Source organism: Notolepis coatsorum, assembly GCF_963971535.1.
Source record: "Notolepis coatsorum genome assembly, chromosome: 11".
In the NCBI taxonomy this organism is placed as follows: Eukaryota; Metazoa; Chordata; class Actinopteri; order Aulopiformes; family Paralepididae; genus Notolepis; species Notolepis coatsorum.
In genome coordinates, this window is record NC_140175.1 from 44,718,157 (window position 1) to 44,731,170 (window position 13,014).

Genomic DNA, 13,014 nt, shown 5'->3' on the forward strand with positions numbered 1-13,014 from the left:
AACAAATGTAATGATCGTTTCGTTCATCGCATAGGCTATTTAATTTTAGCCTATTTTAATACAATTCAAATAATCAAATTGTGCTTAGACTCAGGGAATTATTTTCACCGGACATTAAGACCGGAGATATTAAATAAGTCGGACTTCAACAGATTTTGCCGGTCAAAAACCGGTAATTACCGGCTAACGGAAACGCTGGCTTACGTGTGGAAATAGAACATTTTCTACGCCACGTTGATGAATGAGGGCCCTGGTCTCAGTCCTCTCTCTCTCCTCTTCAGTTCATGGCCTGGTCCCTGTCCTTTCTCCTCTTCAGTTCATGACCTGGTCTCAGTCCTCTCCTCTTCAGTTCATGACCTGGTCTCAGTCCTCTCTCCTCTTCAGTTCATGACCTGGTCTCAGTCCTCTCTCCTCTTCAGTTCATGACCTGGTCTCAGTCCTCTCTCCTCTTCAGTTCATGACCTGGTCTCAGTCCTCTCTCTCTCCTCTTCAGTTCATGACCTGGTCTCAGTCCTCTCTCTCTCCTCTTCAGTTCATGACCTGGTCTCAGTCCTCTCTCTCTCCTCTTCAGTTCATGACCTGGTCTCAGTCCTCTCTCCTCTTCAGTTCATGACCTGGTCTCAGTCCTCTCTCCTCTTCAGTTCATGACCTGGTCTCGGTCCTCTCTCCTCTTCAGTTCATGACCTGGTCTCAGTCCTCTCTCTCTCCTCTTCAGCTCATGACCTGGTCTCAGTCCTCTCTCCTCTTCAGTTCATGACCTGGTCTCAGTCCTCTCTCTCTCCTCTTCAGTTCATGACCTGGTCTCAGTCCTCTCTCTCTCCTCTTCAGTTCATGACCTGGTCTCAGTCCTCTCTCCTCTTCAGTTCACGACCTGGTCTCAGTCCTCTCTCCTCTTCAGTTCATGACCTGGTCTCAGTCCTCTCTCCTCTTCAGTTCCAAAGCCAGTTTCAGTTCTAAAATGGTATTTGGATGATTACTAGGGCAGTTTAATCTGAATCTAATCGATTCATAAAATCCCAAGATATATCTTTTAATCTATGCTTCTATAAACATGTATTCATAGTGCACTTCCCTGTCCTGCAGATGTCTCTAGTTTGCCTTGACAATGATGACAGGTGCTGGTCCCCTGAAACCAGCATCATCAAGCCTAATTGAATTGATATTGAAGTTAATCGAATCAAAATGAAATGTAATCTGGTCTTTCTAAATCGAATCGGGTAATCAATGTCGAAACCCCAGCCCTAATGCTTACACTATGATATGACTAAACTGATTCTAAATGGGTCTGTGTCTGTGATTATGTTCACACCCCTACTGGTGTCATTTCTCTCTCCAGTGCCGTGGCCAAAGACAAAGATAAGCAGAGCTTCAAGCTGCGAGCAGGAATGGACAAGAAGATCGTCATCTACGTCCAGCAGACCTCCAACAAGGAGCTCGCTATTGAGAGGTAACACACACACACACACACACACACTCACTCACTCACTCACTCACTCACTCACTCACTCACTCACTCACTCACTCACTCACTCACTCACTCACTCACTCACTCACTCACACTCGCACACTCACTCGCACACTCACTCGCACACTCACTCGCACACTCACTCACTCACTCACTCACTCACTCACTCACTCACATAAACGCACCCACGCACACTCAGTCACTCACTCACTCACTCACTCACACTCACTCACTCACTCACTCACTCACTCACTCACTCACTCACTCACTCACTCACTCACTCACTCACTCACTCACTCACTCGCATAAACACACACACATGCACATGAATAAACATACACAAACACTAGCGCAGACACACACACACACACACACACACACACACACACACACACACACACACACACACACACACACACACACACACACACACACACACACACACACACACACACACACACACACACACACACACACACAGACTGGAGCACACCCAGTCCAAGCTGTTCTGTTACAGAACATTAACATGGTGTACACTAACTATCTTCAAAGTAGCATAGCTTGTCTCTGATAAAAGCAGCGCTTATTAACCTACTACAACAGCAGCTGATTTATGTGCTGTGATTACAGTATGTGCTCTACATGTTCCGGAATACATGTTGGCTGACGTCCGCATATTGCATTGTATGTAGGGCTGGGCAATTTATGACCTGGAATCCATACCACTGTATATTACCACATAATATACAGTGTAGTATGCGATACTCTGTAACGGTAATCAACGCGATAATTAACTTAAAAAAAAAAATTTAAACCAGCGCACAAATACCACATTCTCTGTCAACATGTCTGTAATGTTTGTCTGTCATCATGTCTGTAATGTTTGTCTGTCATCATGTCTGTAATGTTTGTCTGTCATCATGTCTGTAATGTTGGTCTGCCACCATGTCTGTAATGTTGGTCTGTCAACATGTCTGTAATGTTGGTCTGCCACCATGTCTGTAATGTTGGTCTGTCATCATGTCTGTAATGTTTGTCTGTCATCATGTCTGTAATGTTTGTCTGTCAACATGTCTGTAATGTTTGTCTGTCAACATGTCTGTAATGTTTGTCTGTCATCATGTCTGTAATGTTGGTCTGTCATCATGTCTGTAATGTTTGTCTGTCAACATGTCTGTAATGTTAATAATAATAATAATAATAATGACTTGGATTTATATAGCGCTCTTCACTGACCCAGAGCGCTTCACAGAGTCCATTATTCGTTCATACACAGTCATACCGGTGGTGGTAAGCTACAATTGCAGCCAGAGCTGCCCTGAGGCAGACTCACGGAAGCGTGGCGAATAATCAACGCCTACGGCCCCTCCGACCACCACCAACATTCATTCACATGCATACACATTCATCTGTCAACATGTCTGTAATGTTTGTTGTAATGTTCTCTCACTCTCACTCTAATGTTTGTCTGTCAAAATAGTCTATTAGTATTTGTGACCATTACAATAATAATAATAATAATAATAATGGATTGGATTTATATAGCGCTCTTCGTGACACCCCAGTGACCCCAGAGCGCTTACAGAGTCCATTATTCGTTCATACACAGTCATACCAGTGGTGGTAAGCTGCAATTGCAGCCAGAGCTGCCCTGAGGCAGACTCACGGAAGCGTGGCGAATAATCATCGCCTACGGCCCCTCCGACCACCACCAACATTCAATCATTGGACGACCCGCTCTACCCCTGAGCCACGCCGCCCCACAAATAGTCCGACAATAAAGAGTGAGCATAATGCCTTGTGATTAAGCATGTTGTTAAATCAGCCAGGAAACGCAGATTAAAACTGTACTGAGGTCAGTTTCTAGACGTAGTTAATTTATCTATGTTAATTTCTGAGGATGTGCACAAAGTACGGTTCAAAGGAATGCAGGATACATGGTAGGGATGGACAAAACTCACAAAGTTGGTATTCCATAGCCACTGGGAACTAATCGAAAATATGATCTTGTTTTTACTTCATAGCGAATGTGACATAATCCAACGAGAGCTAGTCATTGCTAAAAACAAGGGAAACAATAAAAGATTTTTTTGGACAAAATGATACTCGCATAAAATATGACCTTTTTTCTAATACAACGACTATTCGGATATTCGAACATCGATGCCTATCCCTAATACGTGGCCCTGCCCTCTTGCGAGACCCTTACATTGAAGAGGTAATGGGAGGGTTAGGAGAGCAGAAACAACCACACAGCCACCGAGATACCCTGTTATCACTTATTGGAGGATGGTCTCTAGGGCTCACAATGTGATTGTGTGACGGCTGACTTTGAAGGCTAATAGTGTATGAATCAAAAGTGCAGTCCTCTCTCCTCGAATATGTGATTAAATGAAAGACACGACAGTGTTTCGGGAGGTAGAGCAGTCGTCTGGCAATCCGGAGATTCCCTGTTCGATTCCCGCTCCTCCCGGGCAGTGTGTAAAAACTAAAGCAGGGGGAGAGAGCTGAGGAGAGATCGCTCCGAGACTTGCAGCGTATGAGTCTCTCTCTCTCTCTCTCTCTCTCTCTCTCTCTCTCTCTATCTCTCCCTCTCTCTATCTCTCCCTCTCTCTATCTCTCCCTCTCTCTATCTCTCCCTCTCTCTCTCTCTCTTTTTCTCTCTTTTGGGGAAGTGCAAGTGTCTGACAGGGAAACCGCTTCCACATTAATTCCACTCGCTCCGTTTAGGTCAGGGTTTCCGTTAGAAAAAATTGTTGCCGGCCTCAGTGTCCGGTAGATTTCTATCTACCGGTCAAATGAGAGAAATTCCGGTCAGAGTTTATTGAGCTTAAAAACAATTGATAGGCAAAAGAATGACAACAAAACAAAATAATGACATCATCAAGGCATGTAGATTTATAATATTTTTACTTAAAACTAGGCTACTTTTGCGTATAAAGTCATTATATTCCAAATATAATATGCCGACTTTAAATCAAATAGGTGTCTGTGGGCAGTCGCCCGACATTAATAAACAACAGTCTGTTATAATCACATTTTTATGAGCTAACGAATTCCGTTATATTGGATATTTGTATTAATTATATCAAGCGAAGAACTGAGAAATTTGGCAGAGAGAGACGGCAACATTATCGTGGGTTTGCGTGACGACTCTCTCTCTCTCCACCTCCCAATGACTTATTTGCGAGAGTATGTCGATGCAGAGCAGCAGATTCAGCTGTTATTGGCTCTTTTCTGGGGACCGCATAGCAGCGCCCCCCACCCAACATTGAATTGAAAATGGCTGAATTGGAGTACTGCTGGAGTACTGCATTGTGCTGCTGCTGCTCCGGCTCTGCAGCTTCACAAAAGTTCGCACACCCAGCACTAAGCTCTCGCTGACAACGTCGTTGTCATTATTAGAAGCAACGATGAAACAAATGTAATGATTGTTTCGTTCATCGCATAGGCTATTTAATTTTAGCCTATTTTAATACAATTCAAATAATCAAATTGTGCTTAGACTCAGGGAATTATTTTCACCGGACATTAAGACCGGAGAGATTAAATATGTCGGACTTCAACAGATTTTGCCGGTCAAATACCGGTAATTACCGGATAACGGAAACGCTGGTTTAGGTCATAACTTCAAAAGTTTAGGTTACACTAACTTCCTCGAATTGTTGATTGTGGGTGGTGGCTACAACCACAGAAGGAGCTGAGGTTACGCAGATCACTATTCTTACACATCACAGATTGACGTAAATTCAGAATGGCTTGGTTTAGTGGCGGAGGATCTTGTCTCAGCTGAACTGAAGGAATGTGCCTGAATGAGAATGTCACACCTAGTCAGTGTTGGTACAACCCCACATTGCTAGAAAACAATGCAAACCACTGGAAAAGACCATTTATAAGATAGGGGACCTTTAACTCTTTAATTGCCAGACCCGAGATAACTCGGGTTTTGGTAGTTTTTCCTCGATATTCATCCAGGGACCTTGGTGTTACCATAGGGAATGAGTCTGAGATCGCCAAAGTGCAATACCGGCCGCATCCAGCTAGACGGCGGTATCGAGCACCCTTTGCAACCTTGTATCTTGGCCTGTGTAACGGCCAAATGTCTCCGTGCTCACTTTTCTTTGTCGGGCGAGCGGAGCAGTTATAACGATCGGATTGAGAAGCGTCAAATGCTCCCGATGCATGATGTGTGGTGGATTATGTTGGCGACACGATGGACACCAATACTTGGAATCGCGATCAGATAATTGGAATATTCTTTTTGGGGTACATCCTAGTGAAGGTAAGGACTATATGATGTCCAACCATGTCTTCACATCGATCGCAACGTGTATGTGTAACGTTACTCCACAACGTATGCCGTTGGTGACAATCAAAGCATCAAAAAAGGACCCCCCCCCCCCCTTTCAGGCATTCATGATGAAACATAATACCTACTACATAGATTTGATTTTGGGAATAGTAGCGTGTCCAGGCAAGAAACGCCAACGGTTATAGTAGAATTGACGTATAAGGCTATTACTCAGCCTTTCGGGAATTACCCCAGACCACTGTAAAACCATACTTATATTCACAACAGGCTTTCCAACCCTCTAACACTGCCAATTGTGTTAGTATGACGGCCGGCCAAGCCGGTAGCAACACCAAGAGCTGGGCTCGATACCAGCATCTCCTGCGTTAGTGGCGAGCGCCTTGCCCACTGCGCCACTCAGCCGCCTTCACAATACATTCTTAAAGAGCTTGATTTGTAGATGGAAAGTATACTCTTGGAAACATTCTTACCCCATCATACACTAACATGAACGACTAACACTAACACTAACTAATTGTGCACATCTAAAAATCCTCCTGGACACTTTTCACCTTACTGTACATTTTACTGTATATTTCTGTATATCTTTGGCTGTATAGTTGTATATTTAAGATTTTAGAATGTATATACATACCAGCATGTATATACCGGACCGTATTTTATTCTTTATTCTATTTTATTCTTATTTTTAATATTATTATGCAGGAAATGTACTTCCTTTCTATTTTGTTTAGGATTTTTATGTGGGTTGATTACTGATTGGGCCTTTAACAGACTGACTGCTAAACTTACTTTCAAACAGATGTTGACTAGCATGATATATATTTATATTCTGTCACCCATCAAATACATTTCATCATAATAATAACAGCATGTAGAGTAAGATGTGCTCTGCGCTCCATGCTGTGATGTTGTAATGCTTGACTTTAAATATGAATAACATTTTAATGGAAATAGGCAGTTCCCCATCTTCAAATAACACATTTTTATATGTGACAGACATGGAAGAAAGACAGGAAGCTAGAGAGATAGGGCGAGAGAGAGAGAGAGGGAGGGAGATGGAGAGAGAGGGGAGGGGGGGGGGGCACCAGTATGCTGTGTGATTAGTCTACTTTTTGAATCATCATTAAAAACAGGTATATTACTGTACATGTAGAGGCTAAGTAACATGAACTAATATCTGTAACATGAATATCCAGGGTTCGCACAAGGTCTTTGAAGTGCTTAATTAAAAAAAGGCCTGGAATTCCTTGAAAACAGCAAACAAATATTGAAATTCAAATCAACCATTCACATTGAATGTTTTGTTCATCCATGATCAAATTGTTCTGAATCAAGAAATTGTTTTTTTGTGTTCTGTTTTAACACTTTAATCGCCATGGGTTAAATTCATAATTTACCATCCCTCGCCAGCTCTATTTGTCTATGGAGAAGTTCCCCTTCTTTGCAGGGCTATAACTTTTTAAATTATATTGCTAAATTGCCATTATTATGGCCCATTCAATGTCCTATATGTATTGTTCAGGGTGTAGCAACGTTAAACTTTTTCATTCACATATTCATACTAAAATATGGTCTAAAGTATAAGTATGTTTTATCGTTTTCTGCAGCTTTCTCCAGAACTTGATTTATAGCTCCAAATGCATTATATGCATGATGAAATACAGTTTGATAGCGATCTGTGCCAGATAATAAATTTCAACTGGAGGTACTTCTAGAAGTTTCTACGTATCATCTGATGATGACCGGATGGGCGGGGGATCGTTTATAATTCCGTGAGCAGCGTTAGATGATTCATCCAGAGTGGGTCATATGTTCATCAGATCAGTTAGTATAGAAGACGTTAGAAAATAACGTTGAAACTCACTGTGGCTTCCTCGCGCCGCTGGAAGATGAGCGTAGAACAGAATTTTTTCTATTATGGGATGGAGAAATGCCCGATCCATTTCCAGGTTGTATAATAGTATATACGTCCAAATCATGTTGTTTTTTCGAGTTATTTGCACCGATCGATGTTCACTGTGTCAATACGGAGTCTCTCTAACGATAGCGAGTGGCCGGACCACATATGGATGAGCACTACCGGTTCAAAGGTTAATTTCCGGCTGGCGATCTGCCGATCGGCCACCAGATGGCGCTCTTGAACCGCTAGAGAGTTGAGTGGAGCTTTGCACTATGTCTCAGGGCTCCGGAAAGGAAATATGATTTCGATGACAGATTTTTGAAATATTGACATCAAAGACGAGTTACGGCGTCTTCGGCAGAATGAGCATGGCTCGGAATGACGTGAAAACTCGTTCCCGGCGATCATAGTGTTAATAAAATCTGACGAGTTGCTGTCTCGCGCGCTCCAACTGCTTTTCCTCATTTATTCACGTGTGATGTTCTAGCTGGCCAGCCGGCCAAGAAGATGCTTAAAAAAACAGCATTTAAAAGTGAATTGTATCCTTCAAGTGACATCATTGAAAATGAAAAATTGTGCTTGGAAAAGTACCTAAAAGTCCTTGAATTTCATTTTCCAATGTCTGGGAAACCTGAATATCTGTAGTGAAAATCTCATAAATCTAAGTGAAGAAAGGGTTTTTCCTGCTGAAAGTGGCATTTCACTCTGGTGTTACGTTTGTAGTGCAGGTTCATGAGCAGTCAGCCGTGCGTATATTGATTTTCCCAGTTCTCCTTCTCCAGTCGATTGTTACAACACCACTTGGTGCTCAGGGGGGTATTGATACTGAAGAACATGAAGATAGATTACTTTCTTGTCTGTGTACACAAGGCAATTGGAACTTGTCTTTTCACATATCCCTCCTAGTTACACATACTGTACACTTTTCTACGCATGCATTTCTTCAGAGAGGTCAGAGTCAACGGCTCAACTTCCACTCTCTTTTCTTGATGCTCCAGTCAATGAGGAACGCATTGGATTGGACGATCAAGTAGGGCTGGGCGATATGGCCAAAAACGTTATCGTGATAAAATAATAAAATAATTTTCATATCACTCGATATCGATAATTATCGTCGATATAATTTCTGTCAAGTTTAATTAACTTTTTATGCCCGGCGCCGTTCTTCTACGCAGTAAACACGGCCCAGTGCATATATTATTATATTCCACCAGGGGGCAACCTACCGCCACTGGATCATATGCATTATAAGAATGGAACTAACACAGTTAGCCAGAGCAAGCGGTGTATCCCACGACAATGTACTAACTATCACCCTAAAATACTCCGTTCCGCCCCAATACATTGCAACGACGTCCACCGTGGTGCAGCATACCCCACACTACTCTAACTGTTACCCTCAGAATTCACGCCACACACCCACTCCGCACGCAAACTATAAAATAGCGGCGTGAAAGCTAATGATCCTAGCCAGCCTTGTTTACTACCCAGAGGTGCACCGCAGGTCTCCTTCGCTGTCGCCATCTCCTTCACTGATTGGTTGTTAGTGCGCGTGTGCTGATATCCAAGCTTGGGAAATCGATATATCGAAACTTTGCGACCACGTTTCATGTTTATTTAGAGGAAATAATTTATCGCGATAGTTATCGTTATCGTTTTATCGCCCAGCCCTACGATCAAGAATAGAGGGCAGAGTTTGAGATAGGTCAATTAGCATTAGCTCGTCAATAAGGCCTTTCACTGAAGGTTTGTCTAGTTCTCTTTCTTCCAGCACGGCCGCCGGTAACCATTGGTAACCACTTTCACAGGAAAAATACACCCCAAAAAAGTTGGTAAAACACTGGAATGATTAAAACACCAAATTATGTTTTTGTTGATATCTCTCTCATACATCAACACATATCAACCACTAGATTTGATCACAAAAAAAAATACATATCAACCACTGTTTTGCACATAGCAACCATTGTTTCTTCCAACATGGAGGACACATGGTCATTCTAAACATTCCTGCAAGTGATGGGGAGATGCGAGAGAAAGAAAAGGTATGACTTGTTAGAAAGTCGTGTCAACCAGATTCAAACTTCTGATGTTGCGAGTACATGGTACAGTGTGTGCCTTAGTATTTTTAAGTGACCCCAGGCCTGCCTGGTTTCCATTAAGGTTGAGGGCCCTGTCCTATAAACCTCCTGATAAAATATCTGACGGAAGGATGAGGGAAATAAAGGATGAAGGAAGAAGACAGGATGTTTTGAGAGAAAGTCGACACTAGACAGAGCTCAAAGGTTTGTCATCCATCTCTCAGGCTGACCGAGATCCCTCCTTCCTCCATCCCTCCCTCCTCCATGACTCAGCAGCTTAAAACCTCTAAGTCTAAGCAGACTTGCATAACCAAATCATATCAAGCGATAATCAATATACACGTGCCGGTGAATATCCGCCCCCCCCCCCCCCCCCCCCTCTCCATCCATCCATCCGGCCATCCGGCCGTCTGTCTGTTGGTGTCGTGTCCTAAGTGTTGGACCACGAGGTTGGTCCACGAGACTATTGATTCCACATGGTTTAATAAAGCTGTTAGAATCCAAACATTCCACCACCCTCTCCTGGGCTTTCATTTCAAAGCTTTTGTATGATGGGCTTGGACAAGGTGATGGGACAAGATGAGGATCGGGGGTAGATTTTCTGGAGTGGTGGATTTTAAAGGACGATACATTTAAAGGAACACACCAACATTTTGGGAAATGCATGTACAGTACCATCTTCTCCAGAGTCAGACAAAGAGATACTTCTCTGTGTGTTCAGTAGAAAGCTATCCGGCTGCAAGCTAGCCTAGCTTAACACAAATGAATGGAAGCGGATACGGACCAGCACAGAGGAAATTGGTATCAATCTTCTGACTCTGGAGAAGACGGTAAGTGCATTTCCCATAATGTTGGCGTGTTCCTTTAATTCAGCCATTGATGTTGAGAAGGGGTGGAAAAGACTCCATGACACTCAACCTTCCAGATTCAGTTGGGTACACATTTTTGGCTGCTCCCAGTTGCTGTGCAAAGTGGAATGGCTTGCAGCAGAGTAATAGTAACATTCACAAATGTAAAGGTGCAGCAATTCTCACAAGGGTGAATTACCTATGCCCAGCAACTTTCAAGTTTCATGGAGTATACTTTCACCCCGTTTTCAACATCAAAGGCACACTGTAAGGCAGGCTGAGATCTACCAAAACATACACAGATGTAAAAAGGTCTGTTCGCACAACATTTTGCTTTATTTTGGAGTCACAAGGTGTATCTACACAGCATATAAGTCATCCTGGGTATTTTTATGTGAATACTGTTCTCCATGCCTTGTTCTTTGTTGGAGAGGATGAGATCAGGAAGCTGTTTTGTAGTAATAGATGTATTTCTGAAATGACAGAATATATTTTGAATGGATTTTGTGGGTCCAATGATCACGCTCAACATTAAATATTAAACTTAAAACTCGAACATCAGAATCACTGAACATGGAATTGGACATATTGGAGATATATGAAACAAAATTTTTAGAAACCTGCACATTATTGTCCAATATTATTTGGGATATTTGCGTATTCCGTCTGTGTATTGGGACATGTAAAAACACTATCACATTTAATGACCTCATATCTCAACTAGGAGAAACATGAACATGATAGCTGGGATAGAAAACTGCATGTAGACCTTTTCAAACTTGACAACCTAAAACATCCCAGGTCTATTTCCTGTTGCAATGTTTGCTAATATCAATAACTGACAGGAAATACACTTGTCCTCAAGCTGTTTTCCTGGCAACGGAATGCTACCAAAAAGGTCTACTGTATATAGGGATGGGTACCGAATTCGGTACTTTTGAGGTACCGAACCGAAACACGTCGGTACTACCGAGTATCGAATCAAGTGAGAAACCGAAAAAAAAATAAAGATTTTTTTTTTTTTTTTTTTTTTTACTTTTTTCTTTTCATGTCAACGTTCACACGCACAATATATGCTTACCTAGGATTTGACTTGATTCAACAACAAAGCAGTCGGAGCAATGACAAGCCGAAAACTGTCGAAATTGTAGTTATTTGAAGTTTGGATTTTTTTTTTTTACGACTGAGGTAGGTAAATTAAATTTCTTGAGACTAAAGTACCGAAAAAAGGTACCGTTGGGTACCGGTATCGATTCACAGGTACCGGTATCGGTTCAAATGTGAAAGGTACCCATCCCTAACTGTATAAGCACCTTATCCCATGAACTTATGATCTTACCCCCATGACCCTAACTGGGATGCTAGCTAGTATTGATTGATTGATTGATTGATTGATTGATTGATTGATTGATTGATTGATTGATTGATTGATTGAAAACTTTATTAACAGATTGCAGAATGGGTACAATACAGTACGGCTCAATACACACAATTGTTTAAGGGGATGCAGACCAGAGAAAGACTTTCGTCTTGTTTACATCAGGGTCCCCCATTTTCAATTCATAATGACATTAATGACATACGCAACATACAGATATATATCATGACATTTCTGACATACATGATATGCAAATATACACTACTGTTAAACAGAGATCGTAACAGAAAATATATACATACGAGGGGGAGGAAACTGTACATTAGGAGGGGGTGGGAGGGGGGGTTTGGAGATTATGCTAGATCACACGGGTTGTTGGTGTTTTATTGGGGGTCGTCTTGACAACATCATTTTCACCTTATAAGTTTGTTTACTACCCTTAACCAGCAATTACCATAAATCAAAAATAAGTGGAAATATGTTATTTCGGGCTGTGGGATCTAACATCTATCTTATGCCTGCCTGTCAGCAGTATGCATACTGTACTCTGTGGTAGACAGGACAGTAGGATTTCATCCACAAGGCAATATGGGGTGAAAATATATGATACTGTACTGTGTGTTTATAACACCTGGTTTCACTCTGAAAGGACATGCCTGATTCTCTCTCTCTCTCTCTCTCTCTCTCTCTCTCTCTCTCTCTCTCTCTCTCTCTCTCTCTCTCTCTCTCTCTCTCTCTCTCTCTCTCTCTCTCTCTGTGTCTCTCTCTCTCTCTCTCTCTGTGTCTCTTCATCTCACTCTTTCTGACCCTTTCTCTCCTTGTGTGTGTGTGGTGTCCCCTAGGTGTTTTGGTCTGCTACTGAGCCCAGGGAAAAACGTCAAGAACAGTGACATGCACCTTCTGGACTTGGTAGGTGACTGTGTGTGTGTATTTCTGTGTGTGTGTCTGATTGTGTGTGTGCACTTGTGTGTCTTTCTGTGTGTATTCGCATTCAAGTTCAACCTGTACACTTATAGACCTTTTCTAA

General features: G+C 42.2%; 1 protein-coding gene across 1 annotated transcript in view; it reads left to right on the plus strand.

Annotated features, from left to right (window-relative positions):
- Nucleotides 1-13,014, plus strand: part of rabgap1 (RAB GTPase activating protein 1) — a 461,466-nt gene that overhangs the window by 113,017 nt on the left and 335,435 nt on the right. The window contains exons 8-9 of the mRNA XM_084325096.1: nt 1,337-1,447; nt 12,830-12,896. Coding sequence (XP_084181222.1) covers nt 1,337-1,447; nt 12,830-12,896 — 178 coding nt within the window. The remainder of the gene's footprint in view (nt 1-1,336; nt 1,448-12,829; nt 12,897-13,014) is intronic.